General features: G+C 39.2%; 1 protein-coding gene across 2 annotated transcripts in view; it reads left to right on the plus strand.

Moving 5' to 3' along the window:
* Positions 1–5,493: 5,493 nt before the first annotated feature.
* The window catches only part of ITGA2 (integrin subunit alpha 2), a 68,795-nt gene continuing 54,056 nt past the window's right edge, over positions 5,494–20,232 (plus strand). The window contains exon 1 of one of the 2 annotated variants that reach the window (XR_003538523.1): positions 5,494–5,662. Coding sequence is in view for 1 of the 2 variants with exons in the window: in XM_027709321.1 (XP_027565122.1) it covers positions 5,617–5,662 (46 nt within the window). In the remaining variant the exon portion in view is untranslated. The remainder of the gene's footprint in view (positions 5,663–20,232) is intronic. The other variant, XM_027709321.1, reaches the window with a different exon arrangement.

Raw genomic sequence — 20,232 nt, forward strand, 5'->3', positions numbered from 1 at the left:
GCAGGTCAGTTGTCTTGGCAGACTTTGTTCATCCCCTTCAAACACTCATTGTTCACTTTCAGCAGTGGTGATATCACACTTCTCAGTTGTGGTTCAGCTTGATTTGGTACTGGAAGTTAATATTTATTACAAAGCTTCATATATCTGGTTCAGTATTACATATGGTCCTTAAGGTTTGTTCATATGACAGGTGTCATCGTTTTTCCTCCTGGGGTAAAGGTCATTATTCTCCCTTCTGGGGAAACTTTCTGTAGTGAAAGCTTCTTCATATCATTTTCCATTACAACATCTTTACACCTTATCATAAGATGAAAAACAGAGGATCTCCTCAGTTTTCCCTGAAAAGCATTTGTAGTTTTGCGATTCTGTGACAGTAGACATACTCTGAGAAAATGAAATTATTTTCTTTCCTTCGAGGGAGCACACACACACACACACATACACAGAGAAACCTTCCTGAGTATTTTCGTCTCATGGCCCAAATTAATAGCCATTCACAGCACACTTTCTTGTTTTCCAGCTCTTAAAATCTCACTGACAAGAGCCTATTACTCTGGCCTCCACCATCTTACACTGTGCCAAAACAGATGCTATTGCATCTCAAAACTTCTAGGGTTCAGCTAAAATTTCCCATGACCCTCTTAGTTTGAAAAAAAAATTTATTCTGGTGGTATTGGTGTTGAAGGTTTTGAGACACTCAGGAACTTTGGAAACAACTGAATTGCTTTTTGCTGTTTATATGAGGGATCTGCCAAAATCAACTCGGAGTCTCTGGCTCCTTTATGTCACGGATTTCCAGTATTTGGAAAATTGCCTATAGCTCTCAGCAAGAATATTCGAGAGCAATATATGCCTTATAGGATACTGCTACAACATGTTTCATAGAATCATAAAATCATTAAGGTTGGAAAAGACCTCCACAATCATTGAGTCCAACCTTTGACAGAACACCACCATATCAACTAAACCATAGCCCTGAGAGCCACGTCCAGTCACTTCTTGAACACCCCCAGGAACGGTGACTCCACCACTTCCCTGGGCTGCCAATTCCAATGCTTAACCAACCTTTCTGCGAAAAAATACTTCCTAATGACTAACATGAATCTCCCCTGGTGAAGCTTGAGGCTATATCCTCTTGTCCTGTTGCTTGTTACTTGGGAAAAGACACTAACCCCCACCTTTCAGGTAGCTGTAGAGAGTAATAAGGTCTCCCCTGAGCCTCCTCCAGGCTAAACAACCCAAGCTCCCTGGGTTAGCACATCAGCTGCTTTAGAGGCCCTGAAATTACACAGGCTGAATTAGCAAGCTCCCCTATATGGCCTCATTTTTGAGGATCACAGGTGAATGGAACACTTCATCACTGGCTTCATTACATCCCATTAATATAATTTTGCCATTATAGGCATAAGCTTTCCTCACCTAAAAAAATTACTGGTAAAAATATGTGTATATATTCTGTGCTAGGTAGGACACACTTCAGTCAAAACAGCAAGAAATAGGTAAATGTGTGCCACTATATCCAGAGTAGGAAGTGGTGCTGTGCATCAAGAGCAAGACTTGAGAGTAACAAAATTCCTGCTGAGGATATGATGCCTGCACTATACAAGAATCCTGTCTTGAAAATCAATTTCATATTTATTTCTCAGATGACAGTCTCACATTAAAGAACATGAATATTATTTCTGCTGGACTGCTCTTCAGATCAGAATACTGGCGTACTTGTTTTTTTCCTATAGTGAAAAGGAGCATTGAGCTACCTATGGCTGCTGGGTTTTCTCCCTACAATTTTGACTTCTTTAATCCTGTTTAGTCATTCCAAAGTTCATATTCCTTGTTAAGGGACCAAATGCATGCTGACCCCACAGGACTTTCAAACATTTTACCATGGTCTGTGTTGAGTCTTTGTCATGTCTATTAGCCCTATTCCATTAATTTTAAACAATTTTTGTGTAAAGCAGGTTACTTGGTTTACATTTTGAACTCTGGGATGGCTTACTCTTTATTACCATGTAAGAAAATCAGCTTCCCAAAGTGGATTTGAATAATTCTTGGAGAGTTTGAGATGTGCAGGGAGGTAAGGAGGGAACACCATGTATTTTAAATCAACCTGCCTTTTTTCTGTATTTGCAACCCATTTGCAACTTCCTTTGTGTCTGCTTCTGGGTGGGTGAATTTTCAGCCACACTGATCCTACTACTTTACTTAATTAGCCTTAGTATTGAAGCCTTTCCCCATCTTCTTTTCTTCATCTCAACTTTTCTGGTTTTTCTGTAGCTTTTGGAGATGATTGAACCAAAGCTGCACAAAGAATTAAAAATTTTTGGTTTGGACAGTCGCATAGCAAAGTACTGTTTTGTCCTCTACTTTTTGCTTATATGATTCTTAAAATGTCATTTATGTATTTTTCGTCTTTTCCATTATAATTTCAAAACTGACTTATTACTAATGTCTAACCTACATCTTTACAGCTAATTTTAACATTTCCTTTTTAGATTTGATTTATTTTTAGTAGCTTACTCTTTTTCCTTTCAGTGCAGCCCTTAATGTAATATTTTTGTTACAGACATCATGTGTCTGCCAAAAATAATAACTGATACTCAGTAGTCCTTCCCCCTAACATCTTCAGACAAATTACACCAAAGAGTGATCTGGTGTCATACACCTTGGCCTTCTTGTGTAAATGATGTCCCCATTCAAGAGTCCCTCCCAGAAATACATTAACAGAGAACTCCTAAGTTTTGCATACCACAGTAACTCTGATTCTGTGGTCAGCCCTTGCAAATGACAGATGTGGAAATACCTGAATGTTTTTCTGAGAACGTTGGCATCGATTGTGCAATTTTTCGTCACCTTAGAAAGCTAGGATAGCACTCATATATTGTAAAAGTCCAAAGTAAAGTTTATTATTAACTATGTGTTCACCAGAATATCTTTTAAGAATAAGTACTTGTTCAGTATCTTCACTTTATAATTATTATTTTTTCTTGAAAATTTAAAAACTATGGTGATCTTTACATAGTGGAACTGATCAAGCAACTTGCTTCTCACAGTCCTTACTCCGAATAAGAAAGTTTGTTTGGCTCTTGCCAACAAAATGGTTTGTTCTAATGTGCAAGTAATCCGTATTTGCATAGAAGCAAGCCTGAAACTTTGCAAACCAGCTCAGGCAGATATGGTGGTTTTGGCAAGTGTCCCTGTGATCACTGACAAGCAAACACAATGGGGTGCTATAAAACATCATTAAACTACAGACAATGGTAGAGCAAAGGGTGTATATCCGAACCCATTTTATAGTGCAGAGATAAAGAGCACTAACCAAACTATTCTCTGAGTAATTTCATTATCATTTTAGGTGAACAATAATAAAGAATGAGTTTTGTGCAATATACATATAATATTTGTAAAGTGAGTGAAAAAGGTGAAATATTGCACAAGAAACTCTTGTTTTCTATAACACACAAAGTAGAGTTCAGGATTATATGAGAGGATTGTTATCCAATGTTTTATAATAATTTAAAACAAAAGTATTCATCTAAGGTAATATTGTTAAAGAATACAATAATTGTCACAGTACTTATTCTCCCAAGACCTATTCTTTGTAAATACAAAAAATATTGGTCTGAGAAACAACACCCTAAGAGACAGCCTTTGCGTGTCAGAAATTACTCTTCAACATTGTGTCTGGACAAGAAAAAAACTTTTATATCCTTAGGGTATATTTATAATTAGAATGATGTAACTGAATCAAAGACATTGTTTTTTATGAGACTGAGACCTATTAGTCCGTGGAGGTTATTTTAGGGTGGGGCAGAGGGGGATTCTAGCTTTATTTCATTATTAAGAAAGAATTTTTCTCTATCCTGTGGATTTTTGTTTGTTTGTTTGCTTTTATTGTCCTTTCATTAGCACCCATTAATTAGTATTCTTCTTCTTCCTTGTGGAAGTATAGATTTTTTTCCTTGTCCTCGAGTGGCACACACAAGCATACACTCACTACAGATGGGAAGAGAAGCACGTAGGGCTGCTCTTCCTATTGCTATTTGCCTACTGGTCACTAGATCACACTTGGTACTAAAGCTGATGTTTCTGCTTTCAATAGCTGCACCTTGAGGTGCCTTCGGGGCTTCTGTGACACCACACAAAGGAGGCACAGGGACTGTTCTGAGAAACTCATGAGTCATTCCTGGCAATGACTGACCAAAGGCTCCAGAGTTCAGAAAAGACAGTGTCTTGGGAATTGCACACAGTGAGTCCTTGTACAGGGTTACACATTAGGATGGGTAACACACCTGTGTGTCCTCAAAAGTAAATTCATGAAAAAAATCAGTGTAAGTTATAAAAAGACAGGTCTCTGATGCAATACTATCAAGTGGATTTTAATATCCTGGTGGAGTTTCCTTTAACCACATGATGTCCATATAAAATGTTGACAGGCTTCCTCATTTTAACTTAGAGCTCAGTTTCAGAATTTTAAAAAGAAATAAGAAGCTGAGAGAGCACATGTGCTCCTGAAACAATAGCTACAGTGCGTGTCACACCTAAAGGACCATGACCTAGATGCTGAAAAGGGTAAAGAAAGGAAGCATTTCTATTTCAGTATTCCAAGCAAACTGCCTTTTTCATTACACAGTATTAATGCCAAGAAGTTCAAATTATTCAGAATTCATCGCACAATAGAATACATCCCATACGAAAAGGTAGTGCCATAGATTTTGATATTTACCAGAACTGTGGGATGGACAAAATGAATGTTTCTCAAATACTCTGAATATACAGTATTCAAACAGTGATGACAAGGTTAAGTAGGCTGAGAGCTGCACAGCACTTTGCATTTCTGTCTGATTCTTAGCAAGTCAAAATCCTCACCTCCCTATTTTTACTGGCTTTGATTCACGTTGTCTCCCTGGATATTGGCCTGGCACCTAAGCCAACGTAGGCAGCTATTTTGCATCATCACCATCACTGCCAACTTCAGATGATTTGTGTGGCAAGGCTCCTGGATCCTGTTGCTCTCCTGGCGAAATATGCTGCAGGAATTTCATCTGAAGGAGAAGATACAGAGCCAGTGTCATTAAATGTGCAATGTAATACTTGAGGAAGACAGTCACTCTACGCTGTTAAATAAATACAAGTTTTACGACTATTCTACACGTGTCTGACTCCCAATCTCAAAACAGGGATCCCCACCGCTCCAAAGCGCTGTCGTCTCAGGGTACCCAGGGTCGGAGCGGGGGGTGTCCCGGTCCCGGAGCCCTCCTTCCAGAGCAGCGCAGAGGAAAGAGCAGGTAGCCTGGGGCACGGTCAGGCGGGGCGACGGCGGAGGTCCCTTCTAGGGAATGAAACTGGGGGAGTACCGAGGGAAGCAACTCGTCTGCAGAATCCGCAAGACACCTCTGGCCAGCGCAGTGGGTGCGGGGCGAATGCGCAGGGGATGGAGGGAGCAGCCTCCGGCCCCTCCTCGCCTGCGAAGCGCAGGGCGCGTGGAGGAGGAGAAGGAGGAGCAAAAGCAGGAGGAGGAGTATTTCGGGGCGGCTCGGAGCAGGTGGCGCTCAGTGTCGTGCTGGGAAGGGGCCAGCTCGGGAGTGGCACTGGCCCGACCTCGCACTGCACCGCGACATGGGCTCTGCGAGGGCGGCGGTGCCGCTGCTGCTCCTCGCGCTGGGTAGGTCTGCCTGTATGTCTCCCCGCTCTGGGAAGGAAGGACGGAAAGAAGGAAGGCAGGCAGGCAGGACGGAAAGTCTCCCCGCGGGCGAGAGGCGCCAGCCGCGCCCGGCACGGAGCGGGGGGCGGCCTCCGGCTGCGGCCGCCGCCCCTCAGAGTGTGGCGGGGCCGGGGAGGGACGGGCTGGGGGCGCCTGGCTGCGAGCGCCCTTGCGGTTCCTGGGCGAAGGCCGTGTGTGGTTGTGGCTGTGTGTGAGTGCGATGCACTGGCGTCGTTTTTAAAGCAGGTTAAACTCCCGGAGTGGCATGGAATTCACCTTCCCGTAAATGGAGTGTGTGTGCGCTGGAGTGTGTGTGTGGTGGAGGGAACGGGAGCAGTTTGATTTTTGAATTTACGGTATATGGTGATTATACATTTTTAAACGCGAAGATGATGTTCTCGTTGTGAATGCTATTCCTAATTCGCAAGAGTCCTCTAGGTCTGTTACCACCTCTGTCGGATAGATGTCGCTCCTTGGAAAAGGGCAGGGAAACTTGAACCATCTCCTTCTCTTGGCTAACTTAATTACCATTACATATATTTTCCTGGGAACTATAAGTCATCATAATCACTTGCCATTAGCAAATTTCCAGGCACTTTCAGAGTTTTAATATTGCTATATACTCTCAGAAACCCTTAATTAGCAAGTCACCCAAGAGGCAGCATGAAAATGAGTTTTCACTGATGAGGTGTTCAAACTTGTTCTTTCAGTAGCTATAGCAACCTCTGCAGTGGAATGTGGGTGTGAAATAACAAACAAAAATATTAACCTGTGGTGAGATATACAATGCACAAACAATGTGGTAATTTTTTTTAAAAAGAAAAATTCTGAAAAGTACCAATTGGCAAAATTCACTCTGCACTTTTACCTCATCTATTCTTTATTCTCCTGATTATGGCCACTGCACACCAGGACTATTAACATTCCCTGTAATGTAAAAATGGGGTCGTAGGACTTGCAAAGGTTTGTAGAGTTGTGCTGAAAGGAGAAGGTAAGGACTGATTGTAAGAGGAGGATTTTCCTGGCATTGAGACTGACAGAGATGGGATAGGTCTACTTTCTTCAGGCCCTATCCATGATTTATCTTGATTTATACATCTGAAAGCTGTCATAGTTTTGATTTCAGGTGTGTCATGACATTTGATGTTAGTGAATACAATTACTGAGTTAATACTTACTCAGCCCTTTTTGATCTTGTAGAAGTAGTAAGGAAAAGAAAGTTTTAGGGTGGGAACATTTTCCCAGAGTGTTTTTGGAGTCCTGCTATGGTGGTACTGTTGCAGATACCCCATAATAATTTTCAAATTGATTGAATCAGTTATATTAATTGGATCACATGAGGTGCTTTGTTGTGTCTCCAAATTCAAGTAAAATTAAGGTGACGGTTAATAAAGTAGTGGGTTGCTCTTTGTTGATGTATACTTTTGTGTCTATAAAGTCATTAAGACTTTTTAAGTGCTAGAAGAAGAAGAGATATGCAATAGAACTACTGTTTTGATGATATGACTTTGCTACTAACCATATTAATTGTTGATCAGAAGACGTATACCATACAGAAGTAGATTATGTTGAAAGGAATTTAATAGGATGACCTATGTAACAAAGCCTGAAGCTTTCTGTTGTTACACACTGCTTGTAGGTTTGCCAGGTTTAGTTTTTTAAATTTACATTTTAAGCATGCAGCTTTTTTCCTTATCCTGTTTTTGAAAGTCAGAGCCAAAACAGCCCAGCTCTCTCCAAGAGTGAAGCCAGTGGAAAATACAGTAGCTTTCTTGGGCTCAATTCTGGTAACATTTTCTTTGGAAGGCTCTAGTGCCCTCATGCTTCAGAGGAGATATTTGAAATTTGGCAGGAGGATGGTATTTGCATTGTCTACCTAAATTTGGCCAAGCAACAAGTCTTTGGGAAACTGCATTTTTCTCGAAAGAAATGTATGTTTATCAACTTGATTCTAACAAAAATTATGTTAGAATGCTTGTTATGCACCTTGGTCAGATGTTTCTGTGTGAGGTCCTAGGTATACACCTGCAAACACAATAACTTTCTCTCATCTTTTCATGTTATTTGTTATTTTTACAGCAATCTCCATTGTTGTTTGAGTCACTCTGCTTTCCAGTTTGCTTATGGATCCGCTAATTGTCTATACTGTATGATCTTAACTGTTTCCTGGGCTTTGGATGAAACAGCTTGTTTTCCTTTTTATGAAAATAATGCACTTCAGTGTCAGTTATCAAGTGATAGTGTTGGAGGACCATACCTAGTGGAGAAAGTAAAATTTAAGGTGGCCTCACCTGTGCTATCTCAGCAGGCCTTCACATTGAAGCCTATCATGCACCTTTCTCCAGCAACCCAGGACATCAGTGATACAACTGTAACACATTCTTAACATTTCCACACCCTTGAACTCTAATTCTGAAGTGAAAAATTGCAGCTGAATAAGGGTTATGCCTTTTGGACCACTGGTGTACCACTTGAGGGCTATGAGTTCCCTCTGTAGGATGCAGGCAGCCTGAAGGAGAAAACAGCCCTATCTGAAACTGGGGGAGTGTGTATGTGTATTTCTCTGGAAAGTTTGGATAGAATAGAGAATTTCCAGTGATGGGACCTTTTTAGCAATGGGCTGTAAAGCTGTATAGAGGGATAGAAAATCCTACTAGCAAACTCTTTTTCTTCAGTTCATTTTTGTTTAAACTGGGATGAAAGTTGTGATAATGATATTTAATATGCAAAAGTTAGGAAGTGCCCGAAGTAAGTTAGCCACCTGTATTTGTCTTCCACATATCCATGCATCATGCTGTCACTGCCTATGGACAGAGGAAGATAGTATGAGCAGAGAAGGAGCTGGAACTCCAGCCTTGCTTGGTTTTGAAATTAGACAGTTGCCTAATGAATGAGAATGAAAGGTAGGATGAAGAGAAATAAATTGGGTTTTTTTGCAAAAATGGATTCTTTCTCTCCTTTTTTTTTTTTCCACAGAAGCTGAATACAATTTCAGACGAGTCATTTAAATCAAATCTTTGACATGTGGTTGGAGCTTTTGTGTTCCTCTCTTTCTCTTTGCTCAGCCAGGGGTTCTCAAAACTGAAGCTGCATTTTCATGATCTGGTTAAGCTGACCTGAATGTGGAGCTGACGCTGCAAGGTCATTTCATCCACTCCTGATTGCATGTTCCCACCAGTTTCTCTGCGCTATCACTGTGGCTTGGTCTGGGGAAGAGGTCAGGCACCCATTTGCCTGAATAATTTTTTCCCCTTTTTGAGCCAGGTCAGTTTTGGAGATGAGCTAAACTGATCCTGCTCCCTTGAACAATTTCTTTGTTAGTGCTGGCATAGGGAACAGTCAGAACTCCTGGCCAGAGGAGGGAGGAAAGCTGAAAAAGTCCATTTCACTGATAGCTGTCACGTCCACTGGCTTGAGCTGGTTGTGGAAGTGGGTCTTGATGTGCAAAACTGCTGTGTATTCACAGCTGTGACTGAAGTAAATGGAAATTGTATTTTGAATGTGCTAATTATTCTGAAAAAAAATAGGTTTTAGCTGTATCACTAGATATCCAAAAGTGCTTAGTACTTTTTTTTTTTTTCAAATGGGGCTAAAGATGATCTCTCATTTCACTTGGGTGTTGGAATATAAATTTTCTGTCACCTGCAAATATTTCAATGCTTATAGTCAAGATATGGGGAGATAATCCATAAGGAAGCTGCAAATTCAGTAGGTTAAATTGTATATATAAAAAGTCCATGGCAATGTACAGAGCAGCATGGACCAAACTGATAACTGAATAGCAAACAAAAATTGCACATTTGGTGCAATAAATGAAGCTAGAATTTGGGGTGAAAATGCATGCACACCAACTTAAAGCTTTACAACCTATCTTGATTTCTGCCTTTCTCCCTCTTTGTGATCATCTTTTGATACCTTGCTGTTTTATTATCAAATTTGTGAGTAATGTTAATGTTAAAAATCATTCTGTAATCTGGAGGTGGTTTGAAAGTAGTACCCAAATGTGAACTCTTCTTAAAATAAAACCACCTCTAGTTTGTCTTTCTTTGGGAGGTAGTAGGTAGCAAGTAGTAGGAGCATTACTATATATTATTTTTGGAACTTTGCCTTTCACAGCATTGCACAGTGGAGCAAGGCTTCATTCATATTGCATTACAGGACTTGAATTTTGTACAAATTATGTTTATTTTAGAAAGCATACGGTGTATTACCATCACACACCTAAACACATTAACAGTTAATATTTATTTATGCATAATTTGGGCAAAGTCAACACCAGGCCCTACCAACAAGTTTTAACTGTGTGCTGCCTCACTCTGGAACAATTTATAAATTGTTCTTTGCTTTTTTGATTCAGTGACACAGAACTTTCATTTAAGAAGTACTGCTACTCTTTGTTTTTATTGTGCTTCCTAACCACTATATAAATATTTTTCGTTGTGGTCTTTCTTCAGTATTGTTAATTTTGAGTGAATGAAAGTGGGTTTTGCGTTTACTTCATGCGATGTATTTTCATGAGGGATAATAACTGGAACTGACAGTGTAATGACTTAATGTCTAAACAGCTAAGTGTGAAAAAAGTACTTTCCTTTAGGATTAATGCAGGTAGAAGGGGAGTTTCTACATCTTCTGACAAGTAAAGCAAGTCATTTTCACCAGCAGAAATCTTGGTCAGTCTGTATCCAGTGTTGTTATTTTCATTGAAAGGTTTCCTTTGTTAGGCTCTGTGCAGGCCAGTTCCCATTTCCATGGTGACCACGCTGAAATGCAGACAGGACACAGACTGGATTCTCATAGGCGTAGCCATGCACTTGCATACCAACACGTTATCTGCTTGGCTTAGAACATTTCCATTAGCAGTTTTAATGTTTAGGGCTTCTTTTTTGCATGGTGATCACTGGCCCTACACTCTGATACTACACAGTGTTAGGATTTCAGACCCTGTGCAATGAGAGAGTTGATAAGCTTAATTTTTGTGTAAATAATTTGACAGTACTGTTCCAATTGAAATTAGTCAAGGATATCAGAGAACTGTCTGAGCCTTAGTTTTCATTTCTATTACAAACCTTTATGTGAAAGACTGACACATATCTGTTCCAAATAGTTTTAGGGACATAACCCTTGTCAAGGCACTGATAAAAGGATAATAAAAGTAAGTGAATGTGAATTACACAGGATAAATGAGACCTTCTGTCTGTATTAGCTGAGTGTATGTATTCTTGTGAAGCAATATGCAATAATGTTCTTCCTGCTCATGCTGCTCTCATTTTCTGGAGATGGAGAACACTGAAGGCATCTAGTGGAGTCAGCATAAGCATTTACATCACTTCCAAATCAGCCTGTAATTTCTGAATTATGAAATAAACTCAGTATTCTGAGTGCTAGTAATTGTTATTTGAACAATTTGAACTTTGAATTAGTCCCTTATTAGCATTTCAGGAGTTTCAAAGCACTAAATTTTATTTTCTCCTGGAGATTTGTATGCTTTAAAAATATAATAAGACTTGCATATTATTCAGGACTTAAAAGAGGAATTATACAGGCGAAGAAGTAAGATCAACACAGACTCTTTAAATGCAGGATGAGCAAAGACATTTTGTGTGCAGCTGAATGGCATCTGCATGCTTGAATGTCACACATGATAAATGTCACGGATTCTTTTGTCCCTTTCAAATTGCTGTTAGACAGGGTGAAGGGCTTGGAAGTTGTGCACAGCCCTAATGGAACTCTTGGCTTATTCCTGATTTATTTTGCCCTTTGCAACCTGCTTCCAAGTTTATCATTCTTCCCTTGTTTCATACAGTTTACCTTTTTCCTTTTTTTTTGATCACATGGATCTCCTTGGATAATATGGTTGGTTATTAATAAAGAACAGACAGTAAATAAATCTGGAGGAAAATTACTGTGAACAGCACACTTCTGAGATGGAGTGTATCCGAAGTAGAAATATCTAAGGAAATAATGGAGTTTGGAGGATGTGGGGGTGGGGGGTGGTGAAAGATTGAATTAGGTTTTTGCCTTTTGTCAATCTGACAGTTAATCTATCTGCCTGGCTGGCTATCTGTCTCAAACATAAGTGATCCTTAAGCCAGAGAGCTTGCTGTCATTGATGCTGTGTTAAGACTGCAGCACAAAGCTGTATATAATGATAAGGCTGTGGATGACCAGGCTGCTTGACCCACTGGATTACCCAATAAATAATGACCTCAGCTGACTGCCAGATCAGTCTTTTTACCTGATTGAGGGATAGCTGACCTGTGCTAGGCTCACGAGTTTAGTGCAGCTATGGATGCTATTATGAGAAGTTGTCAACCCAGCCCTTTTGGGGATATGCCTGTGTTGTACTCTATGCTGCCCACAGGTAAACTGGCTGGATTAGCTGTCAGTGTGTCTAACTTTTCCACGTGCACAGAAGTCACTTCTCATAACTTCTCAGTTTCTTTGACTGTTGCTTTTGAGTTTCCCTTCAGCTGTGAAAGCACACTAGATAAGAAATTCTGCTTCATTACATATTTGCTAAAAGAACAAAACAGTAAATTACTTAATTTCACGCCTAAATTTATTCTTGGCTGGTCCTGTTCTCTTAGTTAGGTAAATGTCTACATAGCTGTTGAAGTCAAGGGAAACCATGTCACGAGTTTGTGTCCTGGTTTCTTAACAGCAACATGTTACAATAAGGAGAGTAAAACATGGAAGAATCCCCTTGAGGCACCTGTCCAAAGCAGAAGCAAGTGGAGCATTTTGTCCTGGGGCAACGAGTGCATCCTAGATAGTCACCAAATATCACTGCAGAGGAGGGTGTGTGACTCAAATGTCCCTGTACCTGTATCCTTATTTGCATTTTCTGTTTGAGGCAAATGTTAATTGCTAACTGAAAAAATGGCACAATATTTTATTAAATAGCTTTTCAGTAATTCTACTTTCTTAATTGTAAATTCTAATAAGACAATGAGAGCACTACTCTAATAATGAACGTGAGAACAATTTAATCTGGTATTGCTACTGTGTAGTATAAAATTCAGTTGTCTTTATATGCAGTACTTTAGATGCACATAGAACCAAATGGGTTTATAGATATTAATTCAGATTTAGCTGAAATTCCTTAAATGAGAATTTAGCTGACCTTTCCAAAGTGGAAAAAATATAAGTGATCTGACACTTCATCTAACTATGCTGACCAGATAGACTTCTGTTTAAACATGCCCGGAATACATATAGGTCAAATATAGAATAGCAGAAATGACTGAGAATGAACTCTTTTATTAAGATGGGCAAAACAATAAACAGAGAAAAAATCCAGCAACCCTACTTGCTTAGGAATCCTTCAGTAGCTCTGCTAATAATAGTTATCCATTTAACTCTAGCCAAATATCCTTTTGTTTCACTGTCTCTCTTTTTGTTCGTTTTGTTTTCTTATCCAAACTGCCCAAAGCCAGTTCCTCATATTGAACAGTTAAAAAGTACTTGAGTCTCTGGAGCTGTCTTTCTGAGAAGCTGACAGCTACAATAGCCTTAGGCTCTGTGAAGACAAAAAGTAACTGTTCTGCTTTTGTGGAAGAAAGTATTATCTCCAGAAAAGTCTTCTTGAATGTACGTGGGTCCTTCTCTCTGGCCCCAAAATGTACAATGGCTGCATTTTATAAAAAAAAAAAGAAGATAGCTTCTGTCTGAACTTACTCTGGCTAGAGGTAGCCTGTTACCAACCTGACCACTGGCATCTGGATAGGCCAGAGTGTGGTGTGCAGGCCGAGGGCAGGGAATTGGATGCTGCAACCCCACTTCACCTGAAACATGGTCCCAGAGTGCAGAGTTAGGTGCCTTGGGCTCGGCAGGGACATCTAGGTGCCTTTAAAGTGCACAAAAAGTGTTTGCTTGCAAATCAGGAAGGCTCCTGCAGTTAAGCAGTGAATAAAGGGTGTTCAAACTCCATCCTTCTCAAGGACCTGTCTGAGGTGCCTCCTTTCCCTGAGGTCATGGATGGGGAAGAATTTTGGGAGAGAGATGTCCAGTTTAGCTTTTTTTCCAAGAAGTAGCTGCTTGAGAAGTAATGGTAATAGTCACCTGGGAAGTGTGGGCTTAGTTATGTCATGAGACATCTCTGTCGTTCACATCATGGTGATGTAGATTCACCTCTCAAAGTTTTCCAGAAGTGTCTTTGCTACCAAGCAATAAAGCAGTCTGACAAGCAGCCTTCTGATACTGAAACTAGGTCTCAGCTCATCCCGGGAAGCATATCCATGTTTTCAGGCAGACAGGCAAAGACACATCTTGCCTGTGGCCTAATGTCTCAGGCACCTAGCTGGGAGGAGTGCTGAGTTGGCTCTTTTGGACTGACTGCCCATTTAATTCACATTTGGTAAATTGGTAGTGCATAAAAAGAAATTACTTAGCTATTTAGTTAAATAATTTAGTTGTTTCAAGTAGAAATAATTAAATTGAGAAGCATTCATTGCCTTTTGCCATTATATCAGAATGGGTTAACAGTAGGGTAGGATATCTTGCTCTGGGAGAGGGCTGCTTCTATTTCTGATTCATATTCTAAACCTTTGTGCAACTTTGTGCTATGAAACCTATGTGACAGGTAATTTTAAGTTCATTCTGGCCTAGGCAGCTCCTGAAGTGTGGACTTCCTGGATTGTTTTCCTGATTTTAATGAACCCATATTCTGTCTAGACATATGCTGCTACACCTGATCATTTCAGTGTGCATTAAGGTAGAATTTCAGGTGAGCGATTGGCACCAGGACCTGCCTAACATTCAGGATGCCCAGCCATGAGCTCCCATTACAATCAGAGGAGAGAAGCTGTCATTAATTCTGATACAGGAGAACAAATGTTCTGATAATTATAGCTCTTCCAAGTATTGTATTATTTATCCTGTGGTGATTTGGAGGTTTTCTTGTTGCAGGAAGCTGATGTGGCAAACATTTTACAGCTGAGGCTGTTCTTATTTCTGCAGCTCTCTGTGTACAGTGCAGAAAACTGAGTTCCCAACTATTTTCAGAAGCTGTGAGAGAGAAATGGAGTGTTAAACATGGTGTCCTAAAAATGGCGTGATGGCAGGGTCAAGGCTCACTCTGAAACTGCTGCAGTCCTCACACTGTAGGCTGCCACACTGGAGTGACAGAGGGATCAATGGTGATGACGAGTCCCTTCGCTTTTTTCTAATTTAGCCTTTCAGGTCGTGTTTAACAGTGATATGACATGAAATAATACAGAATATAATATATTACAATACACTGAAATTTTCATACAGCGTAGAGTGTGATACGGGGAGGGAAATACATGACGCCTGTGGTTGCTTTCCCATCTTTTTGATAGTTGTGTGAAAACATCCTTTTTATCTGTATGCAAACATGTTTTCATAGCAAATGTGGCAAATAGGGTATACAGATAGAAGACACATTGTTTTCTCTGTGATGACATGCATTTCCTCTCTTACAGTTGTAATGTGGCTCATTCTTCTCTGACTATATTTGGAAATATTCCTGGTTTAAAAAAGAGACGGCACAACCACTGTTAATGTAAATATGAGGGAAGAGAATTTTCTGGAGTGAAATGCCACTTGAGAAGTAATTTTTTTATCACAGGGAAGCATGCAAAGTTTTTTGTGTTTATCATCATTACATGTGAAGCCATTGAATTAACTGCGTATATAATATGCATGTGTGGACAGCTTGCTAGCCTCACATACTTTTAATCTCTTTGTGGTATTGTTGAGAACAAATTGTGGTACTCTTAAGGACAGAGCTGAACAATCCTGTTTATACCATGATAAAAGGAAAACTGCATGTCCTGTTTAAAAGGTGCAGGTGAATTTTCTGTAAAATAAAGTTTTTCCCATTGATAACGTGAGCAGAAACATGCCAGGATAATAAATTTGAGTACAATAATAAATTTTGAACACTTGCTGTCTTTATTAAAAACTCATAGGAAGTCGTCAGTCCTGCAGGAACTGCTCCTAAACTTTTACTTGGAATCAGTCCTTGTGTAGTAGGTTGCCTAGATTTCTTAAATCTAGGCAAAGAGGAGTTTATATCTCTGCTCACAAAGCCAAGAAGGGCAATATCTGGGCCACAAATAGGGAGCTATCAGGCGAAAGAGAAGTCTTGCAGAGTAACTAACGAAGTTATGGGTAGATTTAATTAGGTATCTTACTCTGCAGCAGTATCAGAAGAATAAAATGGACAGCATCGAGTTGTGTTATCCCAGTCTTTCCAACTTTTCAGTCACAATTTATGTGTTGTATCGTGTTTGTGTTGCTCTTATAGCAGGTTATTGATAACTCCTCAGTGCAGCTTTTTGCATTATGAACTGTTGTAATTGAAAGGCAGTGACTCAGGCTTTTACACACACAGAGCTTTCAGGTTGGAAGCTGACCTACTTCCAGGAAGAAGCAGTCAGCCAACTAAGCCAAGAACACTTGCTGGAAAGGAAGGGAGGAAGAGGAATAGGAGGGAGGATTTGTTCCTAAATGAGGCATTGTTTTTCCTGTCGTCTTTGTACTGGGTTTTTTTTTTTGCTTGTGGGTTTTGGGGTTTTTTTATTTATTTCTACTCTAAATGCTATAATTTCTGTTAATTATTAAGTAATTTGAGATATTGAAGCTGTTGTGAAGAAAAAGTTGGTCTCTAAAACAAATAAATGAAGTAGTAAAATGAAGACTTGTTTTTTTCAGGCTTCTATAGTAGTTCACAATAATGAAATAACAACAATGAAATTGAAGTGAGGATTATAAAGTACTTGGACTTTCAGTACAAAAAGTACAGTGTCTTGCCAGTCATACTCTTTGCTCCTTTTGATTCCTGTCAGAGGTTCACATTGTCTGTATTTAGAAGGTTGTTCTCAATAAGAAATCTGTTCAGTTTTAAATAAAAACAGATTAACTGTGATTATAAAACTGCTGTTTTAATACACCAGCTGAAGGTATCTAGGTGCCATTGTGAGTATCTACTGATATGGTTATGCATACTGAAGGAAAAAATTATTACAAAAAATAGAGAAGTAAATATAAAGGAGAAAACTAATGAGAAAATATTTTGTTACATTGTCTATACTGGGTAAAGGTTAATACACCTTTCCAGATTGAATTATAAATAGTCCTTTATTTTCCCTGTTGAGTTGGATTCCACCTAGCCATGACTGAGTATACTAAACATAGATGAAAAAGATGGTTTATGTTTATGTTCATTTGCAGAAAAGTCCTAAACAATGCAACCAATATAGAATTGCTTGTTTTACATGAGAACTTGATGTCCTTATCTGTGCATGCACACAATTTGCATCCCAATACAGCAAAGCAGATTACACTGAAGACTACTACAGTAACAAAGGAAAAAATGAGTTGTTTCTTTTTTTGTGCAGATTTTACTCATTGCAGTGAAAATTGTTCAGTGGCTTCTGAAAGCCACAATGAAGAACATCCTCATTGCAATTGAATAGATTAAAGTAACTGCATGCTGCTTGTTTTGTTCTTTATGTATTCACAGTCTTGTTAATAAAGCATTCAAAACACAGTGTATTATGAATGCTGTTCAAATTATGGATAGGTCTTTCTGTAAGAATACTTGACTAATTCTGGTTGGATTATTGCTCTGATAACATAGGTTCTGAATAGTAAGGGACTAACTTCACTCTTACTCCAAAATGTTGTTGCCATTTAATAAAAAACAGCAAAGTAAGACTAAATATCTTTAATATGAAGCAAATACTACTTGACTGCCCTTTTTCATAACTTCAGTACTTTCCCTTTCTACCTTCATTCCACCTTCTGACTAATATTTCAAGGACAGTAGGTCATTATAATGTGAAGGGTATCTGTAGGTGCCTATACTGCCTTACTAACTTTGGAACCTGTGAGCCAATTTCAGCTAACTTTTGCAAAGGGATGAAAAAAATAACCAGCTGGGCATCAGAGTGAGGCAAAAGTGCTTTTAAAAGTTCCCTGACAACTAAGGAGATCCAGTGTGACTTTGCACAAAAGCAAATACCAGAAAATCTACCCCAAAGAGAGCCCTTAGAAATATTTCAGTCATGGAAAAATCGTGTGCATCCATTGTGAGAGGAAGTCGGTGGAAAACAAGAACTACGAGTTCTGTCATCCCTCCCACCCCTTTCTTTTCTCTGCCCTCAGCAGGGTCTGACAGGCTTCAGGGCCCTGCTGATGTGTGTTCTTTGGAGGTAGAAATCTTTGAGACTAAGGGGAAAATTTTCCTAGTGGAATTTGTAGTGGCTCTCTTAGAGCAGCATAACGTAAGGGGCAAAGTAAAGCCTTCTGGAATGAATAGATACTTTAAAAAGTGCTAGACTGAACAATTAAGTCAATGTTGTCTGTACACATCTTACTGGCTGCCAGTCTAAGAAACTACTTCAGGAAACAGTGGGGTTTTCTTGACTTTTTATTTTTCATGGATTAAAAAACCCATGCAAAAATGCGTGTACTACTGTCATGGTTTCAACATAATGCTAGGTCATGTCCTTGCTTTTCTTCATTGACTACATGCTTATCCCCTTCCAACCCTAAATCCTTCAGCATGCCTATGACTTTTGAGTTTGGGTTTCTTAGGGTCTGCTGTCCTGTTGGAGGTGGCACAAGGGCCAGTGGTTGTAGCTGTGGCTACAATGCTCTCATGACATCATTACTGGCATGAACCGTCATGCAAAAAGACAAATTATCACTTTGCAGGGTTATGTAACAAACTTTTTTCTGTGTTATAGCTAATAGTTGTTTAAAGAAGTGAATACCATACTGTTTAACGAAAAAAAGGTAATGAAGTTTCCAACTGACAAGGTTAATACTAGATAAATTTATAGCTAATACTTAGTGTGTGGTGAATCCTTATAGACTCAACAGTCGAAGTCCATTGTCTCTTCTTTTTTCTTGATACTGTGATTGCTAGACCTGTTTGATGCAAGCTGTAAATAACAACAGCGGTGAAAGCCTCTGTTTGACTGGATGTTTTAATGAGAGGTGAGATTTGGCATAACCGAGTAACTGAGTCTGTATGATTATGGTGTTCTGATATATTGCCATCTTAAATCGGAATTGCAAACTACCTTTGCAAGGTAGTAAAAAGTGATTTAGGCTAAAAACAAAATGGCACATTTGTTATGACACTTATGATACAAAATACAGGCTAATAATATGTTCAGTATATTTTACTAGAATTTTATAAACTTATTTCACTAACCAAATAATCAAACACCTAAAAATCTGATTTCATATTTTCTCACCCAGCTGAAAATCTTTTTTTTTAATATTTTGGTTAATCTGAATAAGGGATTTCAATCCTAGAGGTATTATAATGATGACATTAAGCAATTGTTTACCAGACATATGTTTTCTGCTTGGTCACTTTAAGCTGTGAGCTTTCCTTACAAAATCAAAACAATTATGAACTGGGTGTACCTAATATGAGCTTTTACTTCAATAAAACTTGCTTCAGCTTGTACTACAAACAGAATAAAGCAAACAGAAGGCATTAGAGTTATCATTAGACATGTCATTTATAGTTACAGAAGAATTCCCACACGCTGAGGTTTAAAGGTGCCCAGTCATAACATGTATTACTTTTCATCCTGCTAGGAGCAAGAACGTCCTGCTGCAGAAGTATAAAACCAGCAATAATGCTACACTGCAGCTGCTATGGCTTGCACTGCAATAATGCATTTGCTGAATACGGGAACTCCCAGGGAAAAAATGCTATGCCAAGAGATAGTGGAGTTTATTAGAAAGCTTACAGGTTTTTTTAGCCCATTAGGATTTTTTTCTTACTTTTCCTATCTGAAGTTTGATGTTGGGAGCTACTCTGCTGGATGAAGGTGTCCTCTTTAAATCAAAGTGCCCAAGCCCCCTTCCCAGTCACTGGAGAGGAACTGCTGCTTTTGAAGTCTTCAGGGGGGCTTTCATAAGCTTTAGGCTTGTATCTGGCTTCCTTTGTTCCACACGGTCTGTTTACTTGACTGTAAATAAAGTGCCATTTACAGACAGAAGTTAGGAAGTGAATTTTTACTTGCCCAACTAATCTCTCATCATGATCACTAGGTCACGAAGTAGTACTCTGTCACCAAAAGCTATTAAAATCGAGATAGTGAATTAGTTTTCTTTATTTTAAGATTCTTAAATTATCAAAATTCATTGCCTGAAGGCAGCAACAGGTACGGAATAATTCCAGCCTAGAATATACAGTACTTAGAACCTAGATGCTTCAATGATTGGCACCCTTTTATTGCATAAGAGACCCTCTTATTTTGCACAGGCTTAAAATAGAGTTAAAGGAAACAGCTTTTTTTTTTCTTTTTTTCCCTGCAAATCCTTGAATTTCTTTTTCTGGATACTGTATTTAGATACTTGTACAAAATGGATAAAAAATGTTCTTACAGTGTAAGCACTATGTCAGACAGAGGAAAATGGCAGGAAAATGCCTAGTATATTAGTGCCAGTATATACTTGCTAGGCCCAAACCAGGTAAGGTTAGTGTGGAGTCACTCATGGCTAGGCTTTGCGAACGAAGATTTAGGAAGGCTCTATCC

The sequence above is a fragment of the Neopelma chrysocephalum genome, unplaced genomic scaffold (genome assembly GCF_003984885.1).
Source record: "Neopelma chrysocephalum unplaced genomic scaffold, ASM398488v2 Primary Assembly neopelma1_96770, whole genome shotgun sequence".
Lineage (NCBI taxonomy): Eukaryota > Metazoa > Chordata > Aves > Passeriformes > Pipridae > Neopelma > Neopelma chrysocephalum.